General features: G+C 38.3%; 1 protein-coding gene across 6 annotated transcripts in view; it reads left to right on the forward strand.

Moving 5' to 3' along the window:
* Positions 1 to 25,110, forward strand: part of GRB10 (growth factor receptor bound protein 10) — a 138,693-nt gene extending 113,583 nt beyond the window's left edge. For 5 of the 6 annotated variants that reach the window (XM_048940247.1, XM_048940246.1, XM_048940248.1 and 2 more), the window contains 11 exons: positions 2,615 to 2,730; positions 5,516 to 5,590; positions 9,164 to 9,301; positions 9,912 to 10,022; positions 11,682 to 11,780; positions 14,274 to 14,351; positions 15,006 to 15,122; positions 15,999 to 16,065; positions 17,054 to 17,141; positions 21,027 to 21,120; positions 21,963 to 25,110. In XM_048940247.1, the coding sequence (XP_048796204.1) occupies positions 2,615 to 2,730; positions 5,516 to 5,590; positions 9,164 to 9,301; positions 9,912 to 10,022; positions 11,682 to 11,780; positions 14,274 to 14,351; positions 15,006 to 15,122; positions 15,999 to 16,065; positions 17,054 to 17,141; positions 21,027 to 21,120; positions 21,963 to 22,109 (1,130 nt within the window). In that variant the 3' untranslated portion in view covers positions 22,110 to 25,110. Of the gene's footprint in view, positions 1 to 2,614; positions 2,731 to 5,515; positions 5,591 to 9,163; positions 9,302 to 9,911; positions 10,023 to 11,681; positions 11,781 to 14,273; positions 14,352 to 15,005; positions 15,123 to 15,347; positions 15,492 to 15,998; positions 16,066 to 17,053; positions 17,142 to 21,026; positions 21,121 to 21,962 lie in introns of those variants that run through there. The other variant, XR_007376040.1, reaches the window with a different exon arrangement.
* Positions 25,111 to 26,165: the final 1,055 nt, after the last annotated feature.

Below are 26,165 nucleotides of genomic sequence, written 5' to 3' on the forward strand. Positions count from 1 at the left end.
TCTATCATGAGACTCGCTTAGATTTGACATGTGTAAATGATTGCTGCTGCACTTTGCAACTAGTATCTATCTAAAATGCTTTGTGGTCAAGATGTAAGCAGTGTGAAACTTGGTCATGTTATTACATTTGTATCTGGAAATACATACCTAAGCTCTTCTTAAAATGTGCTGTTCTCCTCGTGCTACTCCAATCTTAACTATCATTAATTTAGGAATAGGATGAGATATCTGTATTAGAAATTAATAGAAATAATAATGCAGAGTTTCATGCATATATTTTTTGTTTACACGTGCATTGAATTTGATTTGCTTTAATGTGAACAAATTAAAAGTGTAACCCACACTGCTTGCTAAAATACAAAAACAGGGTGGGCTTTTTCACACTAATTATGGGACATGCCTGTGTGTTGTTCAGTATGGAATCTGACTAATGTTCCCACCTTGTGTCAGTTCCACACTTCTGTATATGTCTAGTTGGTAATGGAGGGCAGTTTGGAGGAAAAAAAGAAGTATGTTCTGTCCCTCTGGCACCTGCTTAGAGGAGACTGAGTCAATGCTATCTGATAAGGAAAGAGGTATTTCTGGTCACTTTTGCTACAATGACACTTGAAGACAAACTGACCTGTTGAACTTAACAGGCTGACATCTGTGCTTCTGGTTTTGTAGAAGAAAGCTCAAAGCAGGGCTGAAGTTTAGTTGCTGGCATATCAAATGGCATTCCATACCACTTGTACTAACCTAGTGCAAATTGCCCAGGATTTTCCAAGCGGCCAACCCAGACTAACTTCCTTTCACATACTTGACCTATGAATGCCAAACTGACAACTGTTCTTCTGTACTGCAGAAGAAAGGAGACATGGTTTGTCCTTGCCTTTAGGCAAGTCTACAGTGTGTTAGGAAAGCAAAGATCACAACTTTGTGAGGTAACAGAAGCATCCAGCAGTAAAGCATTTCTTTCCGGGTTCATACTGTGATGAAGATTACTATCAATATAACTTAGCAAATTTTTGGAGGAAAAAAAAAAACAACAACAATAAAAAAAAACAATGGAAAGACCATCCACCCTCCAAGTCCCATCATTTTCCTCATGGTGTGAAGATAGGAGATTGACCTAAGGGGTTTTTGCAAACCATGACAACAGCAATAAATCAGTGGCAATATTTGAAACTTCACCTGTGAAGCCTCTAGATAATGTAGAGGGATTCAGATGATGAGGACTCTGGTAGTATGAAATGTCACTAAGTTATATCAGTGGTAGTGTTCCAGTGTACAGTAGTCAAAGAACTGTCCCTAAAAGTGGTGTTGTGGCTAATGCATTAGGAAGCAGCTCTTAATGTAAAAGCCACCCAATGTGGAAAATTTTCAGTGTTGAAATGTAATCTGTAGCAAAGCTGGACATTGCAAAAGCATGGCAAATTCTGCGTTCATCAATGAGATGGTGATGACTGACAGTCTAAGTGCAGATGAAAGACAATGGGATCATTCAGGGAGGAGTTAAATTTTCAAAGAACTTGGCGTCATTATGCCAACTCAGATAATTCAAGAGACATTCAAGAACGTGCTGCTTTTTGAGATACCGGTTGCTTTATATCCAGAATATTCCCCAAGTGAACCTGGGGGGCTGGCTGGCATTTCTAATTGTGAGAATGCAGGATGCAGGAATATGAAGTGGGGAAGGGGCTATCCAAACTTTTTTGGTCAGCCAGTGATGTGATTTGGATAGAGCTATGTGAAAGTCACTTTTTGTTTGACCTCACTTTTTATTCCCTATTACATGTGAGAGGAAAGTACTGGCTATGAGACTTTTGAAGAACGTTACGTATTTTCTTAGAAACTTTTGAAGATTTGCCAAGATAATGATTTCATTTAGTAGTGTACACTTAGGCCAGTTGCCCTCTTTTGAGTTACTGCTTTCACTGAATTGGATTTGTTAAGCTATCTGATCATGCTTTGATGTGTCATTCTTTTGACCAAAGAAATAGTGGTTATGGGGAGTTACCTTGTAACCAAATGTAGAGCAGAAAATTGCCCTGTCATGTGTACAAAACATTTGTCTCTGTCAGTATTCTTGTAAAGTAGATCCTGTGACCTTTTTCATAATAAACCCCATTGTCTAGCATCTACAATAAAGGCCTGAAGTTCACCTTGAAATGAACTATTTTAATAGAGCGTAGTCAAATAAGACACTGTATTTCCACTATAGTTCAAGACCTAACAGTGGCCTTTTCACAATTTTTTCCCCCTTAAATCTTTCCATGTTTCCAGTTCCACAGCAAATAGAAAAAAAACAAGGCAGAGATTAGTGTGTATTATTTCAGCTACTGACAGACAGTGAGGCACACTGTTTCTTCTTTTCTCAGAAGTCCATGCTTGTGTAGCCCCAGCAAAAGATATTTTTAACAAACTCTGCCATGTAACATTAAACTTTGTAATGCTTAAGCCCTAGTTCCTTTAAAACCTCATGACAGTATGATTTGAGAGCTATAAAATGCTTTGTTAACTTCAATAAAGATAATGGAATTATACTAAGTTGCTTTCACTAATATTCTCTGGAAGTTGATTTTGCTGCTGCTTCTCGTTGGTTGTGTGTTAACATTATGTTCTTTTTCCACAGAGAGATGCTTGGAAGATCATGAGCTCATAGTTCAAGTTGAGTCCACAATGGGAAGTGAAAGTAAATTTTTGTTCAGGAAGAATTACGCAAAATATGAATTTTTCAAAAATCCCATGGTGAGTCTTTCTGCTTCACTGTTTGTACCACAGAGGAGGATGGGTTGCAGTAACAGTGATGGGCACTGCTAGGTCTTAGAAGATCTATTAAAAAAAGAAAAAAGCACAACAAAACCAAACAGAAATCTTTCCAAAGTAATTGTAAGTGATGTTTATATTCCCTGTATTCTATTCCCAGCCTAAAAGCCTCCACTGTTTTTCTACGTTGAGGCTTTATATACTTGTTTATATACTTGTTTAAAAATCACCATTGCTGTGTTGGAGTGTGACCAACACAGAAAAATCTTTATTGATTCAAGAAAAACAAGCAAATTTTCTCATTCTTTCCCAAAGTTCCTTGATTTGATGCAAGTTGATCAAATAGTATACAGTATCAAGTTTTTAATTTCTGAGAGCAGTACTAAAAAAATCTCTTTGTAACCCCTTGTTATGTACAAGGAATTTACGGTTCTTCATGGTATATATATGTTGAATGTTGTCTCCCATGTGGCTGTGCCTTACTAGTGTGCTCTGTCTTTGCTACTCGTTGAAACTCACCCTCTCCATGCCCTCATGTTTATCCATGTTAGAAAAGTAAGTGGTATATCATAACTGTGTGTAACACTGCTCTTATCATGCCCTTAGAATGATGTAATTTTCAACTGTCTGTAGTGTAGTTGCTTATTTGGGAATTACTTCTCAGATTTTATCTGAACAGTTAAGTGGGAGCAGGCAAGTGACGTGAACCTAAGTCAGTTGGTGCAGCTCATCTAAACTGCTGAAGGGAGGGCAATCTGAAGAAGGTTTAGATTAGAACAGATTTTGTGTCAGTCTGGTATTTCTGGTGCCAGAAGCAAAAAGATACCTGAGGTCACATGAAAACTCATTGCAGAAGTTATTGCAGGTGAGAAATTAATTTCCTTTCTCATGGACAGTCAGGCACAACTGCTGCATCCTCACATATGTTCCTCCACACACATTTGTCATTTCTTAGTGCTTGCTTTGGAGCTCATGCCTTGATTTACTGCTTGAAGCCTTCTTGCACACAAAATGTTTGTAATTTTGCGCTTCTGTTGAACTTCCCATCTGATAACCAGTGAACACCTGAGTGTTCATTGTAAATGTTCACTGTAAAACACATGAATGTTTTACAGAACGTTTGGTATCATAAGAGCTAGCACATAGTTTAATGTGGTGTGCTTTAATTAATAACAGAGTAGGGGAGTAAGACGCAGAATGCTTGGCATTCAGTCCCAGACTCTTGCAATCTGAGAATAAATCATTCTTTTGGTTTAAGAATGCAAACGCTTCCTATCCATTGCATTAGCTATTGCCATATGGCACTGTTTCTTCTCAAAGAAGCTGGTAAATGTTAGCTTTCATAATTCATTGTGCAACCTACCTGGCAGAAGAGTGATTTCTCTTCAGTGCTTCTCTTTATGCCTTAAAGACTGAAATCTATATTGCCTGAAGAGTGGTAATGTTTTCAACTAGAACATTTTTTGTTGTTATTCATTGTGTTGTAGTCATTGTTTTATTTCAGGCATTTCTGCATGTCTTCATGCTTGAAATAATGTTGAAATATTTCAAGACTGATTTAACGGAATTGTACTGAATTACATGAGCACTTTTAAAGATGGTAAAAGAAAAGGAGAACTGAAGGAAAAAAATGTAAATCAAGTAATCTATTTAGCAAGGAGCTGTTTGACTTTTGTGATGTAAAAATTCAGCATGAATGAGATACTGTGAAGAAGGGCTGAAAATTAAAATGTCTGCAGAAGCACCTTGTTTTTGTGTTAGGCAATATTTGCTTTGTGATGACAGGATGGGGGAGAAGAGAATAGACGCTTACTTTGACATTATTCAAATGTAGCATGTGAAACAGGGAATGTGGCATCAGTCAGAATCGTTGCACTTGTCCTTTTTAAGTTTTTAGTATTTCATTTCCTAGAACACACAGCTGACTGGTTGTTACAAGAAAAAATAGTGGGCTGTGTTATATCATCCTGAACTGCAAATAGATATAGGGGTAGGTTTTACAAAAGATGGATTGAAAAGTTTGAAGTCCTGAATGTAAACTCATTGTTGAACAACCAACTGAAAGCATCAACAGTCACACATAAGCCTTGAATGGCAACTCATGTGGAGTGCTCTGATGGGATTGAGCAAGTTTTAGGTTCAGACAGATGCAATGCCAAAGAACTGTAATTTGGATAAAAGGAGAGTACTATTGAAGGTAAAAGTACTTACTGGAGATTCTGCAGCATTTCCACATGAGATTTCTTTTAATGCATTTTCATCCTGTTTGGCTCTGCAAGTTAGAGATATCCTTTTATTTCTCCTGTTCTGCAGGCAAGTGGAGTTACAGAGAGTTTGTGATAGCCTTCCTGGATAGAGAGGTAAACACTGAAATTCAGTGGCAAAATGTGCAATAAAGAAGAGCTGTTGAGTACACAACCTGCAGGATCACTTCTCCTGTCCCTCCCTAGAAAGTAGAGGCCTTTAAAGACCCAGAAAGCCCTCAGGAGAAGAGGAAGCATTGGGAAAATGAACTTAGGAAGTACTGTGTACAGGATGTTTAAAAATCCAGATTCTGGCTGCATGGCCTCATGGCTTACAGCTTTGGTGACCAGAAGGGAGGAAAGAATGGCACTTAAAAGCCCTAGTGTTACTTTGTGTGAAAAGAGATCTCCAAGTTGATTTAAGAATGATAGTTTGATAAAATTATGACTGGAACAAAATTTCACTGATTCTATATAAAAGTGTTGAAATATAGTATAACTTACATTTGTTTTCTTGTGTTTAGAATTTCTTTCCAGAGCAGATGGTTGCCTGGTGCCAACAAACAAATGGCAGTATTCCACAGTCGCAACTTTTGCAGGTACTGGAAGTTATCTGTGTGCACAAGTTTTTGGAACAGTAGGGGAGAGGTTAGGGGGAAGGGGAGGGGGAATTTAAAGGTCTAGAAATGGCTGGTTGGGGAAAGACTGCTTAGTTAGCAGGTATTATTAATGTTGGACCTGACAAAGAGCTAACTCATTGGCTTTGAAATGTAAGGTACAAACACAAAGTATTTGTAGCTGTATTCATATGTATTTGTTCCATGGTTATTGAGCTTTCTCAGGTAAATGCTCTGTGGGTACCCAGAGGCAGCTGCCTCTGTGTATTACTGTCACAAAAGGACTTACTTTCTCTCCTTCTCTAGTGTTTTTGTGCTAGTAGCTGCTACCCCCCTTGCTGACTTCTGTCAGTAGTTCAGATAGAAGTCCTAGATTATGCTTTGGGTTCCTAATCCTAACACACCGAGTATTTTTAAAGTAACCAAAAATATTTTAAAGTAACCAAAGTGCATGCAGATAATTACAGAAAACTAGGTGTATTATTTGCAAAGTTACCCCACATAAAGCTTCCCAGCCCAAATTACAGGTGTGTGTACCCTGTGTGTTGTTAGAGTTCTGTAATCTGGGTGGCAGTGACTTGTATGAGCCCTGATTTTTTACTGAAGTTTTGATGTCACTGTACAGTTTCTTGCTTGTTCATGAAGTAGCTGTGGTGCAGTCAGTTAATCTTTGAGGACGATGCAGAAGGGCTACCACCCTGACCTGTAGCTTGTTCACTTAAACTTTACATTTAAGCACGCTATGCTAAACCCTCTGGTCAAATCTTTTTCACTTTAAGTCATTTTCTCAAACAGGAGACATTTAACTCACAGGTGTTGAGGCCAAATTAAAACACACTGTTAAATAATACCATATTCAGTGTGTAAGACAGTGGTGCCTGAAAGACTTGAATAACATGTACCATGAATAACATGGGGAAATTATGAAGCAGAAGGCTCAAGTATATGAACAAAGTACAAATAACTCTACTGATTTCTGTCATTTTGCACATGTGCAAATTCACATTGACCACTCAGTAAAACTGAATTTTCCACTCGCTTTTGAACTAGTTTGCTCATTTTGACCTCTAACCACTTTAAAATCTAATAAATAACGGTTCCATTTTCACCAAAAAGAGCTTGATGTACTAACATGCATTTTTGGGGGAAACAAAAAGACAGTTTCTGTAATTAAAAATGAAATTCACGTGCAACAAAGTCAAATGTCCTTGGGTCAACTTTGCACTCGTACTTCTCTAATTAGGACCCAGCTTTTCATGGCGCACTAAATACTTCTAGAGCAGGAACTTCTCCTTCATGTCGCCACGCAAGTACTTCATGGCCTACTTATTCAGTCTGGGTAATCTGCAGGGACGTGTCCCACACAGAGAGAAAGCACTCTGAATGGGCAAGCACTCTTTCCAGTGCTTTATCTTGTGGTAATCAGGAACCCAAACTGGTTGGAATAGAAGTGAATACACCTTGGATTCTTCATCAGTGTTAAGTGCGGAATCAAGTTTGCTTGTTAGGATGAGAAGAAGGACTGATTAAAAGAGCAAGAAATTTTGGAGTTTGGAGTTTTGTGCAATTTCATAGGAAAACTGTACAACACTGTGAAATAGGAGAGTTGATTCCATGAAGGTTCAGTTAGGTGCCATCCTGGAAAAGAGCTGACTCATGGGGATTAACAGTGCAAGAGAGTTGGGCAGAGAGCATGGATACATACTCTTTAGTTTGTTGTACAACTGTAAAAATAAAGCTTACTTAACGCATTTATATTAAATATCCCTTTGTTTTTAAAAACAAACATGCAACTGTTGTTCATAATTTCAGTGACTGCTGTAATTTGTTGAAGGTAAACTTCCTGCAATCTAGTAGTCATTAAGCATGTTGCATCCAAGACTACCTCAAACATCGAGTGTATGCGCTGGTTTGTTAGTTACACAGAGTATAGCAAAGAAATGAAGCATCATGTCAGAATATCATGTGCAGCTTTAAGAGTTATTATTTCTAGTCTTAACAATAGCATTAATAATGGTGGGATCTGTTTTCTCTGATGTTAGGCTTGCTCAGATATACAAAAATCTTGCATCTTAGTTTACTTTTGGTTTTATCTACCTGGACTATAGCTTAGCTGCCTTTAGAGAGAATATTGCCTTCCTTTGGTCTCTAATTTCCAGAGCTGGGAAGTAGATTTATACTATAAACAGCAAGACATTTGACTGTGCTTTTCTAGTCTGTTAGATAAGATGTTGGGAGGGAAATAAAAAACGAGTAAATTTTAATGCAACTAAAAATTCTAACAAAGGGCAGTGGTTTTTGGTTTGTTTTCTGTGAGCACTGCCTACCAAATAACACCAAAATACAACATTTCAGAGGTATCTAGACCAACAGGTTTTATGAATTTTTCTTCCTATTACATGAATTTATTAAGAGTTTGGCGTTTAAATTACTTACCAAGCTCTCTGTCATTTAAAAATCTAGCCCACTGTAGTAAAGGAACAATCCATCAACTGGCTAACCATAGTTAATACTTCCTTCCTTTGACATACGGCAAAAGAAATGATTCCATATGTGGTCCCTCTAATTATGCCAAGAACGTAACTTAAATACTTCTGGATCTGGAGGTGTAGTATCATTGCTGACATTTATTTTACTGCTCTGAGTTTCTATTTGAGTTATGTACTCTGTTGTCACAGAATCACAGAATTGCAGGGGTTGGGAGGGGCCTCGGGAAGTGATTGAGTCCAATCCCCGAGGCCTGTCATACGTCTTGCCCTGGGACAGGTGCATGTATGCTGTATGGGACTTTGGTATGGGGAAGCCTGCAGTAGGCTGTTCCCACTCTGAAACTTTGGATGAAGTTGCAGATTTTGGCCAATGTTTCCAAGTTAGATTAGTTGGCTGAATTGTATGGACGGGCTATTACTTTCTTTAAATAATGAATATGCTTACTTTAGGTCCTTTCAGGTCAAGCACAAGTAGAATGAGGATGCAGAGAAGGATTTAGTCATAAACCTGAATTGACTTTTTACCATACTGTAGATAAACCTGCTGTATAATAAACACTGAGATTCTGCTTCAGAAACATACATTCAGAAACACAAACTTCGTAATTAAGGCTCCTGCTTCACATCTGCATTCAAACCAGTCCAGCTGTAGCTGCCAGTGGCCGTTGCTGTTCTGTGCCCCTGGCCGTGTTGCCAAATTGCCTCCAGTTGAAACTGTGTGGAGACTGGATGTCTTGGCACATTTCATGTATCTGTCAAGACATGAGCTATTCTGGATTGGGGAGGGTTTGAACAGTAGTTCATTGGGCTTTGCATCACTAAGGCTGCTAGTCATGGCACAAAGGAAATGGCAGAAAGTTAGCCAGGTAGATGTGACAGGAGGAGAAGGAATGTCCATCTTGGCTGTAAATCAGTTAAAACATGTAGGTCAATTTAAGCATATAGTGAAACAATGCCCAAAGTCAGTGAAGTGACTTGCAATTTGCCTGTCTTTTCTGCAAAGAAAAATGTCGATTTTATGATAAATGCTTAGGACAGTTATCACTTACGTTTTCATCTCCAACAGAACTTTCTAAACTCCAGTAGCTGTCCTGAAATACAAGGTTTCTTGCATGTGAAGGAGCTGGGTAGGAAATCATGGAAGAAATTGTATGTGTGTTTGAGGAGATCAGGACTTTATTGTTCTACAAAAGGAACTTCAAAGGTAAGATTAAAAAAAGAAGTTGCAACTACTAGCATGTGATTTTCTTCTTTTACAGTGGATTTTTTTTTTTTTTTTTGCTTTTTTTTTTTTTTAATATTTGCACAAAGTGTTTCCCTTTTTATTGCATAGAAAAGGATAAGCAAACCATGATCAAATGAAAACAAGTCTTGGGCTCAGTTTATGACAGTGGCTTTGTGTTATATAACAAAACCAACCTAGCCAGACAACAGAATTGTGATTGCTGAAGTCACCTTAACAAGGTTAGCAAGAAAAATCCTATTTTTCAAACATGTTGTTGATTAATCTATTTTAAATGCTACTTCAAAAAATATTTTGCGTTATCTTATTTTCAGCGTTTCCAGAAGCAATGAAATAGGCTATGCCATTTTCAATTCAGTGCATTGGAATAAATACTTTGTCAACTTCTATGAAGCACCTTAGGCTAGTAGGCTGGTAATTGCAGCACGCAGTGTCCACTTCAGGCTGTCTGAGGAGCAAAGTGTTCACATACTGCCCTCTGTTGGATGTTGGTCTTTCAAGATTGCAGAGCTTGCAGCAAGGTGTTCCAGAAGGTTATTCTTACATGTTCTAAAACACATTACTCCTGCAGGAGCCAAGACATTTGCAATTGTTGGCTGACCTAGAAGACAGCAATATCTTCTCATTGATAGCAGGCAAGAAGTTGTACAATGCACCTGCCGAGTATGGATTTTGTATAAAGGTAAATCTCACAAAGTTCTTTCAGAATACAAGATGGTGACAGTAGCTCAGCGTCCTGCCAGCTAAATGGGGTTTGTATGTAAAAGTCAGCAAGTATTCCTGTCAGGAAAACCTGATCTTGAAAGTCTTTTGTTTGGCAGATGTTCTATGAATCTTGCCATCGTTTTATGTGACATTTTTAACACTTTGTCTGTTGCTTCTTTGGATTGGGAAATTTCTGTGCAGGATCAGCTCAGTGCTGAAGCATGGTGTGCCTGTGAGGTGGCCTTGGTTCACCTTACACATGAAATCATTTTCTTCTGGTACTGTGATGAAACAGGAAAGATTCTTCGGATAGTGAGCACCAGAACTGTGTAGCAGCAAAGATCAAACTGTGATCTTGTGTAACTGTACCATAATTATGGGCCAGAGGTTTGCATTTATTTCAAGTGAAAGATTGTCATGGAAGATGGAAATACAAATAAGCAGTTGCCCTTAAGGATTCTAAAACTGTTGTGCTGATGGATAGGATTGCATTTTTGGCAAGAATAACCAAAACAGTTCAGAAGAGTTCTTAGCATTTAGAATTATTATTAATACTGCTTCCTTTAGAGACACTCATTCTCTAGCACATGCATATACTTGTACAACTTATTCTTATAGAGGAAGAAGAGTAAGGCATAGCAGCATAAGCTGTCTTTTTCCTGATCGGATTGCATCCAGAGTTGTCCCTTTTATGTGCTGCCACTGAAATGTCAGTAAAAAGTACTTCAAAGCTCCATCTCATTTTCTGTCAAGAAAATATGGATGGGAGCTGGTTTTATTGACAGAAATGAAGTCATCTCCTTCCTAGCAACTGTTCTGGAGCTAGTCTGCTTCGGTTTGACTTAGTAGAGGCTGGCTAAGGATATGTACTGAACTGATGGAAGCAGACATTTGGAAGGTACTCAGCGGGAAGAGCCCAGGCACTCTCTACAGGACAACATCATGCCAATATAGGCATTTCTGGTCCATTCAGGACAAAGCCTGTCATTCCCTACAGGTACTGGGCACTTAATTTATGATCAGCTTCAGAAGCTGCCACTATCAGCAACTGAGTGCATTAGGTTAGAAAGTTGTGAGGGCTGATCTGTGATGCTTGCAACATGGAGGCCCACATGTGGAGATGATGAGAGTACTGCTCAGGGAGATGCATAAAAATCTGAACATAAACAGCAGGAAAAGCTTTAAACTGCAGGAGAACTTCCAGTGTGAGTGATGACTGTATCGGAATGATGGTGGTACAGCAAAGAGGGTGTGGTAGGGAAGGATCTGGTCTCCGTATCTGATTTTTGAAGGCTTCTGAGTGTCTTAGAATCAGTTACTGAAACATTGGGTCTCCAAACAAACAAAATCAGGTGTGCTCTTTGTTTCTCATTCTGAAATGACTTGAGTACCTTGTTCCTACAAACTGCAAGAATTGCAAGTATTACAGAGCTCTGAAGTTTATCTTGCTGGATCAAGCAGAGAAAGGAATTTCATTCAAAACTTGTTCAGCTTCTGATGAGGCTGAATTCAGAGCGATGTAAGCCTTCTCTGTCCAATTTGTAGACATATACTGTATCTGCCTTTATTTTACAGTAAACTTACAGTGTTGTTGGTTTTTACTGAATGGAGCTGAATTCTTTCTAATCCACTATAGCCCAACAGAGTAAGAAATGAAACGAAGGAACTGAGGTTGTTGTGTGCTGAAGATGAGCAAAGCAGGACATGCTGGATGACAGCCTTTCGACTCCTCAAGGTATCAGATTTCTTCTGTAAATAGAGCTACACCTGTTGCCAAGTTGCAGTTGCCATTTTTTTGCTCATTAAAAAATATCTACATGTTCTTGAATGTCGTCTACCTCCAAAATAACGGCTAAGAGCAGCATGCCTGATAGAACTGTCCCTCCCAAACTTTTAAGCACTGCACTGAAATGAATCCTCTGTGCATATGAATCCAGTATAATTTCAGAGTTTGAGGCAAAGGTATGTGAATGAACCAACAAAACTGTGTGACGCTTATTTGCAAGTACCGTAAAGAAAACATTTTGGTTATGGTAAGTGAATATCTCACCTAGAACAGACTGCTTTCTACACACTTCTTAGTTTTTTCAATTTTTCGAAGGTTCAGCAATAAATTAAATAACAAAAATAAGCCCCTCTGTCTCTATATTAAAGTTACTCATACCTGAGACCAAATAGTTAAATTTCTTGATAATATGGAAAGAGGCTTCTCAGTACTTTTTAAACAAATTTACCGTAGGAAGAACTGAGGAGAAAGTTGGTTATTTTGTGCTGCTTGAAGCAGAAATTATTTTCTTCTTAAATCTATTCCTGAAGATGCTGCCTCAAAAACAACTATTACTTTGTTCATTCTACCTAAGTCCTACATCATGTTAAAGGGAATATACACCTATAAAAAAATAAAATATATAAAATATGTACCAGTTTTCTCTAATGGGTTGCCCATGAAAATCCCACTTCTCTTCCATGCATTTATCCTATCTCTAGTATTCTGTTTCAAAATCTAACAAAGAAATGTAATTTTAAAAAGTATGGGCATGTAGAAACTGGTACTGTGGTACCCCATACTAGATCCACCAAAACAGAAATGGAAACACTGAACTCAGTCAACCTTGGCTCTCTCTATAGTAAGCATATAATTCCAGATACTTGGAAAGAGCCAACCACAAAATTCCTCTACTTTATGTCAGGGAGCAGGGCTGGCCCCAGATGCTGCCGTGGGAATGAGGCCAGGATGTCGTCCTCCTTGGACACCGTGTGCTGTCTGTGACTGCTGTCTGCCAAGCTGTGCCCAAGATGTTTTGTCATCGTTAGCACTGCAAGGAAGCCGCTAGGATGGGGACACAGCTTCAAGGCAATGCCAGGATGTTCCTTGAGGCTGCTGTGGGCTCCATTTGCTTGGTCTCTTACCCAAATGACTACAGTTGCTTTTCCTGCCTAAGCAGCAGGCCACATCAGCAAAATCTGTGTCTTTCGCTCCACTCCAGACCTCTACAGCAAAATGCCCTTCTCCCTCTGTTGTTACTGTTATTTCTGATTTATACTTAATTTTTCATTGTGAGCGAACTGCAGAAAGAGTGGATCAGTTAATTGTAGTGAATTGTGCCTTGAGGTTATCATTTATGGCATCATCAAAAGAAAGAAGAGTTTAGGTGCACTGGTCAACACACTATGATCCTGGAATGGCAAGGAAGAACCTCCCCAGTGTAGAGTTAGCTGTTCATACTGAATGTGTAGACATGCATCTTATGTGTTCAGAGGCGTCTTTCTTTGCAGTGTGACCTGTGGCAAAAACAGTATGGCATTCAGTTTCTGTGCACTGGCATCTAACATTGACCCTTATGCCAGGAAAAAAAAAAGATTTTGTTATTAAGAAACAATGAAAGATGATTAAAGGCGTGTAGTCGGGGAAAATTAAGGCTATGTCTCGTGGCTATGGCTGTCGCTCTCCTTTTTATTTACCTACAGATTCAGCTTTTGCTAATCATACAGTTTTACCTCATTAATAAAATTACATATACAACTTCAATTAGAACATTCTGTAAGCAGTGTTGATATACTTCAGTTATGCCCCTCTTGGGAGGGCACTGAGTAGATGTTCTCCTACTGTCCTAGCTACTAGTGTTTCTAAAATTGATCTCAGTGAAGGAGGGACATGAGTAGTTCACTCACTTTTTAAAGATGAGAAAAATACTGGAAGTGTTATTTTCTGTCAAAATTTATTAAAACATCAAGTGAATTAGAAAGCATTATAACATTATGAAAGCTGATTTCATCTTTGTGTTATCTTTTAGTAAACTTCCTATGCATATATATATATATATTTATATATATATTTTTATATATATATATATATATATATATATATATATATATATATTTAATCTCAAATTATTGGAAGGTAAAAAGAGGAGGAGGTGATATCTGGACCTTGAGTGAAAGCTCGTATTCCATAAGGAATATAAGTTAATAGCTGAGAGTGGCAGAGATGAGCTGTGTATTTTGCTCAATCTTGTACAAGTGCGACCTTTTAAATAAAGTTATTGTGCATACTTACTGCTCTGTTCCCACCTGCCAATCACTATTCCTCAATGCAAATTGCTCTGGGACAGTTTCTGATCATGGAAATAAACTGACAGCACCTTGTTCCAGTTTAAGTGGAATCACTACAATTTTTTTTTCTAGGGCATACCTTTGAATAACAATTTATTCACTTTTCTGTTGACAGTATGGAATGCTGTTGTATCAGAATTACAGAATTCCCCAGCAGAGAAAAGCCATGCTTCCACACTTTTCCACTCCAGTAGTAAGTAATGAACTTTGTTTCCCTAATTATTGTGCTTAAAAAGATGTATTTACTTTTGCATTTTAAAAGTGGAAAATTTTACACTAAGAAATGTGAATTCAGCATTATGTAGCATATCAATGTAAAGTTCACATTTTTTATGAGTACAATTTATGTAGCTGGCTCTCCACTTATCTTAGGTTTACATTATCCACGTGAGTGAAAAATCTTGGATATGCCAGGCACTTAAGAGATGTACAGCACAGAGACATCTGGCTGTCCCTGCAGAAGCCAGCTTAGGTCTGGCAAAACACACTCCTGAATCTCATAAAAAGTGTTGGGCCAAAAGCTGACTGTTAGCTGTCTAAAATTGAAGATGCTATATTTGGATCCCAGCTGGCCCTGGAAATGAGTGGGGTATGGTAATAGGGCAAGTGGGCAACCTTGAACAACAGAAACTTTGGATCTTCTCCATTCCATATGGCCTATGAAGAAACACCATATATTTTCGTGTCTGTTAATGCTTTTCAAGGGAAAGAAAATTAGCTATGTTTCCCGTGTTGTTGAAGGATAGCTTTGGAAAGTCTTCTGAAAGCAAAACATTTTGAAATGAAACTCTCTCAAGTTGGTTTTTTCTTTCCCTGTTTTTTGAAACAAGTGAAAATTCCTTTTCAGAGAAGTGTATCTGAAAACTCACTAGTAGCAATGGATTTTTCGGGGCAAATAGGAAGAGTTATTGAAAATCCTGTTGAAGCACAGAGTGCTGCCATGGAAGAAGGACATGCTTGGAGGGTAGCTATTTTCTCTTCTTTTCTATTTATTTTTTTTCATCAGTGTCTGTTGAGAGCCAAGACACAGAGTGTGCTATGATACTAGTGCAGTGCTGGTCATAGTATAGCTTAGATCCGACCTGAAACAATCACACTGCAAGCATGCAGATCTGAAAGTCAATATCCATCTTTAGCAAAACTGTCACATTCACAACAACCTTCTACCACTGCTTCTCTGTCCCCCTAGTGTCCAGAGGAAAGTTGAGGGGGAAAGCAGACTCACCAGAACTTTACTGCCAGTTTGCAAAACCAGTCTCTGAGGAGGAATATGTCAAATTAAATGCTTCCCCACATGGAAGAGTCTGGGGCTCTGACTAATGGCTTGCTCCCAGTAAGTTTAATTGCAGAATATACAAGAGGCAGAACCTCTTGCAATGAAAACTGATGTAACTTGTTTATAGTGTCTTGTGGACAGACAGCTGCAGTACAAGTTTTCCCCCATGCTCGTCTCTTAGGGAATAGGAGTCATCACTGAAGCACTAGCTAGTGCTTTATGTACGGGAGGGAAATACTGCTTGATTTACTGAGTGCCCAGTATTTTGCCTGAGCAGAAACATATCAGATTTTTCTTTTTTTTCTGTCATATTTTTTCTTTTCCTTTTTTTATTTTAAAGATACTGAGCTTTCACCATTAACATCTGGCTTGTGTTTTAAGCCAACTGAACTGAGCTGCTGCTTGTAGATTAGTTCCCTTCAAAGTTGCATTTCTTTTTCTCATCCTGGCACTAAACTTGCCGAGCCCCAAGTTTCCTGTAAATTAAATCTGTATTGCATGTGCACTAATTCTCTTCTGTTGAGGTTTTAGTCTGGATTTAATGGTAATTCATTTTCTCTATAGAAACGTAGCACAAGAATGAACATCTTGGGTAGCCAAAGTCCGCTCCACCCTTCCACACTGAGTACAGGTAAATTCTGCTGTTTGTAAGCATAGTGTAAGCGGCTTTTTTGAGTAAGCAAAAGATCATTTCCTGCAAAGATAGACTGCAATCTGTTAATGCCTTTATATGAAATACTGTGTTTTGTGTTTATGAGTAACTTCTGTCATTAGTATGCCTACCTATAAAGACATAATAGAAGAAAATTAGCTTTCCTTTAAGGCACACTTAAGATTTGCTTCAATTTTAATCTTTTGAAACCCAGATTTTACAAAAAAATTGAGACTATATAGTGTTTCCAGTAAAAAAAAAATAATAATCCAAAAGTCAGTTCTTCATTTTAAACAAGGAAGGTCAACAAGTGATTTGATAATCTTTAAAGTAGGAGTCTTCAAAATAGCGTTTATTCTGTAATGATTGCATGAAGTACAGATACCTGTAATGTGAGCCCTGAACGTCTCTTTGACATTGTAAGTTTATTAAAATAATAGCCAATTGCATATTAGTGTCCTGCATTCCTTAAGAGGGAACATAGGTATTCTGAGTTTTTATTCTGCTGAATAGAACTTAAACATATCATCAGAAAAACAACGAAGCAATAATAAAAACATCTGAGGATAACTGCACCCTCGAAAGCACAATCTGAAGTGCTTTTCATTCTTCTAGAGTTAAAGGGACTGGGTTCGACCTTGTTAGCTCATATATTGCATTCCAAGAATTGTTCAGGTGCAGCATTTTCAAGAAATGGTGAAAGGGCAATGTATCACTACCCTGATCGTGTATCTGCAAATCCTGCAGTCCATGGAGATGCTGCCTGTGCACTTGGTTTATCATGGTTATGCAACAGCTGGTGCATCTTCTTCATAATGATTCATTTTTATACTAATCAATTAAAGACGTTTCATGTTCTGCAACAAAACTGTACCCACTTTTAAAATGTTTAAATAAATATCAAGTGGAAGTAACTGGTACACCTTACTGTTTTTTAACCATTGTCTCTTTTCCCTCTCACCTCCAGTTATTCATAGGACACAGCATTGGTTTCATGGCAGAATCTCCAGAGAAGAATCTCACAGGATTATTAAGCAGCAGGGGCTAGTAGATGGGTAGGTATTGCTGCTGTTTGGTATTTATGATTTCATGGTAAGTACTATGGATAAGAACATAACTTCTGCTGTAAGGGCTTACAGGTTTGTGAGCACTGATGCGTAACCTGACTCTTAGCAGTCCCATTGTAACTTGCCTGGAATTCCAAAAGCCTGAGTACATGTTTGTAGGAGTGGGTTCTAACACTTAATCTGGAAAACATTAAGAATACACAACTTGTTGTTCTGTTGGCTGTTTGTTTTTTTTTTTCAATAGAGGTAATCAAATTTTAGAGAATGTTAGAATTTGAAAACAATTAATTACTTTAACCTGCATTGAGGAAGTATTTCTTCAGACAAAGCTGTAATTATCCATTTGCACACACATTCGTAATCAGCTGTTTGTGCTTTTTTGCATGTATCAGAGCAGTTAATGATTACTTCTTCCTATTTATTTCTGTTATAAATGAAAGAAAGTACCTGTTCCATTTCTGTAAATTGTCTATAGCTGAGATTTGAAGTATTTTCTGAGCTTCTTTGTTTCACTTAGTGGCATGCAGCTATGGTAATTCTAGGGAAATTCCTTAAATTGGAGTTCAACAATGAATTATTTATTGGATGAGAAGAACATAGTTGTCTTCATTTCATTGATTTCACTGCCTGCAGGGTTTAGGTAGAAGTTTCCATATTGTCTTTTGAGGAGTCAAACCTTGCAACAGCATTTTCTGACTCGGGAGCATAAATAATTTTTTTGATTCATGGCTTGTGGAGAACGAAACACATTAGAGAAATACTGCTTGTGCACATTCATCACATTCATCAAACAGTGTTTTTAATTGTTTTTGTTTGTTTGCTTCTTTGTTTTTTGGTGTTGGTGGCCCAAAGCTATTGAGATTTGTACGAAAAAGATTTTAGCTATAAGACCAGTGAAAGCAAAAGAGGGCGGGCATAGGTGATCTGTTGAGTTTCTGGGTCTCTCTCATAACAGAACTGCTTGGCTATTTTGGGTCCATTTTGACATGATGCATTAAGAATCTAGTAGCCCATGCTTTCTTGAGTATTCATACAATCATTGACACCTTTGAGACTATTCAATTTGTACTCAGACAACTCAGTCACTATGGAAGGCTGAGATTAGTTAGCATTCAGTTGTAGTGAGGTCATTCACTTACAGCAAAGGAATTGTATTACCTGTGTGTTCTGGGATCTGTAGGTGACAGTTTTCAGAACAAAAAAAGTCTTGTGTGTGTTTTCCTGCTATGTGTGTTCTTGAACAAAGGAAGCTAAAAAGTTAACACTGGGGAAGAATAGGGAAGGCTTCTAGTGGCTCTGGTTAACATATCCAGCGATGTAAATATGCAGGTGATGCTTCTATTCTTTGTTTCTTGAAGCTATTTGTTGAGGGTGTATCTGTATATGCAGTCATTGTTACTGCAGACAGGCTGTTTTTTTGCCAAAGAAGTGGCATAAACACCTGCAGGGTCAGTTGTGCTGAGCTCTGCATTGTACCCCCAGTTTATGATACTTTGCATTATCTGAAATAGCTAGATGAAAGGTAATTTAGAAATATCTGCAGGACCAGCTGGAGTAGGGCAGGGGCAGGTAAGATCTTTCTTGCTGAGATGAATCCCAATTTGTAAAGTCTTAGGCTCCTTTTCCACACATCTTGTCTTACTAGGAAGAAAAAGGAAAGTGAAGCATGTTTTCCCGTAGTGGCAAGACATGCCATCTCTTGGTATTGGAGTGATCCTGGTTACGATGATGCATTTTTGTGGTATTGACATTTCTCAATTGGCTCTGAGAAGCTAGGGTAAGTTCTTTCAGGTCCGTAAAGTACAAGCAGTTCTTGCAACAGCCTTGAAAGAGCATGTTCCTGCCTTAGTGGTTAGCCATCAAGAGGGCTTGAGGCCTGCCCAACTACAACACTTGGCCATCTCACAAGTCCACTTGTGATTAGCATTCTGGGCCTTATGCCAAAGGGATATACTTGTTTCCTGTGGCATGGAGAGGTTCTCCTACCTCAGCTCATAAATGTTAAGGAAAGGAGATGTTTTTGAGGACTTAAAATGTCTTTATACTTTTCCTTGCTAAAGTATGGACTTAACAATTGAATTAGGACTTTGTGGGTCACCTCAGAAGTGACAGTTCCATGGTGTGTGTTGCTGCTAGTTATAGTTCCTAAAGTTCTTTTCTGAGGATGCTGAAAGAAAAATAGTCTCTTCGGGGAAAATCAGTGTGTGTTTTCCCCATCCTGGATCTTACTTAACTGAGAAATCATTTTAAGAAAGTAATGATCTTTTTTCTGTGGAATTGCAGCCACTTAGCTTAAATGTAATCTACTAACACTGAAATTCTGTGAACTAATGCAAGATATTGGAGAATCGGAACAAATTATTGTATATTAAAATACAAAAGCTTCATGCATACGTAGGTCACCCCGAAAGTAATGCCTCCTATATCCATTGCTCCAGAAGTAATGGTTTCTATTTATTTCTGTGGGAAAAAGAACACAGATACAAAGAGCACAATAAAAACTATTTGATAGAGCAAATTCTCAGCTACAAAACACCACTACTAGCTAAGCATTTTCACCAGTGATGAACAAGAGCTTGCATGCTGCACTCATAAAAATATGTGCCAGTGGAAGTGACCCACAGTTTCACAGCTGCTATGATAGTGTTGTTGCCCACACAGTTCATCTTTTTTATGCCTAAACAAATGGATATCACAGTGTGCCATACTGGGATTTCGTGGTGGGTGTGGTAGGACAGTCTAGCCAAGATGGGCAATGTGCTCCACCATCCATAGATGGTGCTGCTATGGGGCCTGGTGTTACCATGTTGCAGAGGAAATGTTATCTTCTCTTGCCTGAGTCTGAAAGCTTGAGCCTTCAGCTTAGTCAGCATTATGATGCAGCAGTCAAGAGTTGATGGTTTGCTTGGGTTCCAGGAAATCCAGAAGGATTGCCCCTTTCCTATTCCAAAAGACGGTACACATCACTTTAGCCACCGAGGGCTGTGTCTTGAACTTTTTCTCTGATGGAGAATTCACATGTTGCCACTCCATAAACTGCCATTTTGACTCTGGCTTGTACTGGTGACGCTATGTCTTGTCACCGGTAAAAATGTGATCCATGAAGCTGACGCCTTCAGCCTTTTATTGGTTCAGTGTCCTGACAACCTTGCACACCGTGTTCTCTCTGCCTCTGTATTTGAGTTTTTGGGAGCCCACTTGGTGTAAACTTTACAATATTCCGGTTTCCCACCATAGTTTCCAAAGTAGTTGAAGCTTATATTCAGCTCCATACACAGTTCTGTGGTTATGTTCTGGAGATTCATGCAGATTATCTTCCACATGACTGCTGCCACTGCTGAAACACATCAGTCACCATTTCACTGTGCTCACATCCACTGTTCCATCTCCATAAATGTTCAGTAAACGTCAGTGAATGTCAGTGGGTACAGTTTCTTTTGCATGGAGGAATTCAGTGACTTAATCACTTGGCTTCATCCACACTTCCACATCAGATGCCATTCTGTCAGACTGCCCCTCTGCTGCCATCTGTTGCACGGCAGCAAAATGTAATGAAATATTGCTGGGAACGTTCAACCTCTACTGCCATACCATCACCATCTGCCTTTGACATCGTGGGCCAACATCATAAAATAGGAGGCATTACTTTCGAAGCAGCCCTCATACATAAGGGAAGAAATAATGACATGCATTCTTCACTTTTTCTTCTTCAGTTAGTCTTTCATAAGCCTGGTATAGAAATGAAAAGCAAACTGCCTGTTAAAGCAACTGAAAAAGAGTTAGGCAGCAGTGCGAAACTACTCAGTACTTCTGATTATTAATGGAGAAATGGATTATTGTATTTACTGTGTGCTTAAAAATATTCTCTCCTAGGCTATTTCTTCTCCGGGACAGCCAAAGCAATCCAAAGGCATTTGTACTTACACTTTGCCATCATCAAAAAATAAAGCATTTTCAAATTTTGCCGGTAAGTAACTTTTTTTTTTTCTTTTCAAAACTGATCATAAAAAATAAAATAAACTTTAAACAGACAGTATTGGCATTATCCAGAGAGTATTGTACTGTACACATCACTTGTACATGTACAGTACTTGACATGTACAGTATTGTCATTATCTTACTAATGGCATGAACAGCCATGTTTCCATCAGGAAATATAATTCTTTACAATTGTCAAATGTCTGAATCAAATTCCATCTTAACATTACTTGGAAAACTGATTTAAGTCACTGAGGTATCGAAGTAATGCAATACAACTTGTGCTCTGTGACTGGCAGCAACAGCTGCACTTGTCTCCATATCACTTAGGCAACCTTAGAATAAGTTACAGGAAGTTTTAAAAATTTTATTTGGAATTTTATCCCCTAATGTTGAGCTTTAAAAAATGTTCTATTGAGATAGTAAGAGCTGGTTGATTTTGTCTCAGCCAGAAAGAGCAGCAGAAGTTTAAGATCATGTAGACCTGCTTGTTGGTCCAAACCCTCTCATCTTGTCTTGCTTGCTAATTTTGGAAACAGCCATCAATTATTTTTGTGGTATTTTTGTTTTATGTAAAAAAAACCAGTGCTGTCTCTACAGCGTAGAATTACTCTGCCCACCAGCTTTCATTTTTGTGCAGAAAAGATTTCCAGTTGGCTTAGCATAAATTCTTTTCTAGCATTGTGCCTGGTTTCACGCAGAACTCTACATACTGGGCTTTCTGTGCAGTGCCCATCATTTATGTCACGTCACACACTTTTACTTGTCCTGTGTTTGCAACGCTTGCATCTTCTCATGTACTAACTTGAAAAGGACGTTTTATTTCCCCAGTGTGAGGATGATGGACAGATATTTTTCAGCCTGGATGATGGGAACACCAAATTCAGTGATCTAATCCAGCTTGTTGAATTCTATCAACTAAACAAAGGAGTCTTGCCCTGCAAACTCAAACACCACTGCATCCGAGTGGCCTTATGACCTCAAGTTTGACTCTCACTGAAGACTGGATTTGCTAGAAGAGTAATTGTAAGAGAACGTTGATACTGGGGAATTGGCAGATTTGTAAGTTGGTAAAAATAAATAAAAATATTATGCACCTTGGGACTCTGAAAGGGATGGATTCGACAGGTGCCAACAGACCGACATTACTGGTTTGTCTAACACCTAAGAGTGATTGCTGCTGAGTGTCCCAGCATCCCAAAAATGGGGGGGGGGAGGGTATGTACAACCATTAGTAAATTTGAAACAAAACTGGAAACTATCTTGGCTGGGCCACTTAACAGGAACAAGTGTGAAGAGAAATCTTTGAAAAGAACTCTTGCCCTGGAATAATCTTGACAATTAAGACTAGTGTGTTTACTTTTTGTATTGATCACTTTTTTTGCACTCCTTCTTTGTTTTGGATATTGTATGCAGCCTATATTAGGAGCTGATGTGGCTTTTAAAATTCATGCAGGAGTTGGGTATTAATCTGCACCCTAAAATGTATGGAATGCTTCAGCCTAAACGGATCTAGAAGAAAATCAAGAAGTGTGCGTGTTGTGTGTCTGTGTGTGTGTGTGCGTGTGTGTCTCAAAACTTCTCTGGAGACCTGAGGTTCCATGATCTGCAGATGTCTTTGAAGAAGCAATGAGGATACAATTCTAAAAGAACATACCACCATGCGTGCACTCTCAAAACTGTTGACTTGTAGCATTATGGCTGTAGTATGTTGGTGGCATATTAGTGGCACCCAGTCATGCGAAGACTGTATTAGATTCTATGCACAAACTTTTATTATTGAAGTGGTGATTTGTTTTTTACAGCCTTTTGACTGTTCTCCTGAGGAAACCTGCTGTTACTAAATAGAATAGGACTGAATGACAACTGTATCTGAAATTTTTGTGAGAAGATTCTTCTGCAGGTAGTCTTAGTTTGGGAAAATGAAAACAAACAAACAAAAACAACAGTTTTTAGCTTTATAGCTCCTTGAATTTTTGGACTGTTTCAAAGAGCAATTTCCATACTGTAAAGATACAGTGACACAAAGCTCTCTTGGGGAATAGGGCATAGAAGAAGTATCTCCCTTCTGCTTTTTGCTATGGCCACGAAAGTTTGCATGGTGAGAAAGAACATACTGAGAATGGAAACTGATTTCACTGGGATTTGCAATTGTGAACCAGCTGCTGGCAGTACCATCCACGGAGCTAACTGGTGATTCCTGTGTCGTACACACTAATGCACACCGGTACCTACTGCAGACAAGCATATATCCTGCTTTGGTGCTGGTCTGTCATCAGAATTACTTTACTGTTAATGCTTAAATCAATTATTTAATGTTTACACAGTGATTCTTTCTGATGATAAATCAGTACTGAAATTAAATGAGTCCCCTTTTACTCCCTTAATTGCAAAAAGCATTCTTTGAACAACACAGTCCGTGCAGGAACTGTTACTGAATTAGCTTTCCAACACTTCATGCGGTTATCCGTAGTGTGAAATATTTTAGCCTGGGAACTTTGAGAACGTAGTGCAGAATGGAGCATTCTTGAGATGGAGAATGATTTATGCAGACTCGTTCATCCTCGTTGATGTTTGCCACTGGGTTTGAAATCCTAGCCATCGGAAAGGGTAGACAAGGAAGAAAATTCCACACCTTTAGGTCTTCATGTAGTGTTGAGAATAGCTTAAGACAAACCATAACCTGCCCGAGTCATCCATATCAGCTTATAACTATGTCAATGGTATAGAAACACTGTATTTTAGTTTACAGAACACATTTAGTATTTTTTTCCATTTAATGTCTAGATATAAAAACGAAGAAACTTGATTTTGTTTTTAGTAGAAACTTTTTTTTAAATTGTACATAGTGAAACGAGTGTTCCTGCTTTCTAGACGATGTATTTTAAAACCTTGAAATTAAGCTAACTTCAGTCTGACTTCACTTTGCATGCTTCTATTTGGCCCCTATTAGGAGAAAAACGATTCTTGTATTGACTACATTACCAGTTTAATAAGACCATTTATGCTGTAGTTTTAAGTTTTTCTGTTTACATAGCTTAGTGACAGCCATGCATTTTCCCCAGTAGGCGGATAGTACTTGCAGTGTTTCATATTTATAAAAAAAGAAAAAAAGAAAAACTTGCATCTTATTTAAATTGAGAATAAAAGTTTGACTATGAATCATGATTTTTGTATGTAGATGGTTGACTTAGTATTTTGTACTTTTCCCAGCTAAAGTGAGCTGTTTTGAGAAAGTGACCACCTTCAAAGTGGCAACAATCTTACTTAAGCAGATCACTGCTTTGTCTTCTTTCTGCTGGAAAACAGTCGATACCACCTTAGTTTTCCAACAGATTCAGCTGGCTGCCAGCTCAGAATACCAAGGACTGAAGGACATTTGACTCTTATTTTTGTATTTAAATGACATGAATGTAAAGGGGATGCTCAGGGTTGTTTTGGAGCCTGTTGAATTTTTATCTTTTTGCCTGTGATTTTATTTTCTAAATAAATACTTCATGTAGCAATCTTGAATATGTTGAGAAGGAAAATGCCAAACCATTTTGGTAATGAGGTTACTAGTTAAGTTATGTTACGATAGGTGTTAAAAGTACAAAAAAACTTTTTATTTGTTAATTAATCTTGAAGAAACACGTGCCTCAGTTTAGATGTTTTGTCTTATCTTTTCTGCACTAAATACCTGACAGTTTGACCAATCAATGCACCTTTCCAGTGGCAAGACTTGCTTATCGTAAATTATATTGTCACAATGCAAGATTTAGTGACTGTAAAATGGAATAAAGTTTAAAGTTTCAGGGAATGCAAAAGGTATTAACTTAAGAGACAAAACCTTTATTCAATATGCTTTGCTTCATACTGTAAATAGCTTTTTGGCTTGTGAACCTAATTGTAATCTTTCAGGTATTTTTGTACAAATAAGGGACTGATATTCTGTTTCTTGTAATTAGAAATAAACGTTAATACAATGCTATTCATTTTATATTGGAATGAATGTCTTCTCTTGGGTGTGTCTGTGTTCACAGCTTATCTCTTGTCTTAATTCTGGGTTATTTGGGGGGGTTATCATTAAACATCTCTTAAGAAGAGCTGAAAGGAAAACAGAATAAAATGCCTCTGTTTCCACTGTTCTGTGGAAATATCTGTGTTCAGTATGTCCTGTATCTAAAGAAGTTGTGCACAACCGTTTGTTTGAAGAAAGTTATTTCACTATGTGTTACATTTGGAACGGACAAGAGGATGGCATTATATAAAAAAAGGAATCGTGGTGAACAGGTGTCCCTAAGCCTGCCCCATGGCAGAGCAGTACTGCCATCTGCATGTTACTGCAACCCACCCGCAACTGCGGCACGTGCAAAATGATGCCTGCAAATCTGGCCTGAGGTGTTTTCCTCAGCAGGTCCCTGTGCTGTCAGCACACTCCCAAGTACAGCATTAATCTGGCTCAGAGGTGGGAATATGTAAGAGTTGAAATAATTGTTGTGCCTGATAGGAGGTTTGTGCTGGTGTCACATTAGTTACAGGAAATGGACAGTATCTGACATGATCAGGCAATGTCTGAACCCCCGTGAAGCCTTTTAGCATGAAGTTCACCTTGCAAAATACTGAAAAAATGCGTTTGAACCTATGAGTAAACTGAAATCAGACAAGTGCTTTGCAGCCTTTAACTGCAGCACTTTCATCCTGATGCATGCACAGAAGCATAAAATTCTGTTTAAAACCAAATGGCTCCTTCAGCTTTGCACCTGCAAAGACCACCACCACCAGAGGAACCATTTCCCACCAAGAAAGTTGAACTACAGACACCTTCAGACTTAAGTCACTGCTAATTTAGTTACTCTTTAATCTGGTTTGTCAGTGACCACCTTGCATATTGCTCTGTGATTCAGTCATTGATTGTCTGACATCTTGGAAACTCCACAGCAGTTGGAGAAGAGATGGTCGTTTGAATATCCCAATAATTTGGGATTAATCTCAATATTCTCAAATATTATGCCTTTCTTCCTTTAATTAGGTTTTGAGAACCTAATATAACCA

The sequence above is a fragment of the Lagopus muta genome, chromosome 3 (genome assembly GCF_023343835.1).
Source record: "Lagopus muta isolate bLagMut1 chromosome 3, bLagMut1 primary, whole genome shotgun sequence".
Classification (NCBI taxonomy): Eukaryota; Metazoa; Chordata; class Aves; order Galliformes; family Phasianidae; genus Lagopus; species Lagopus muta.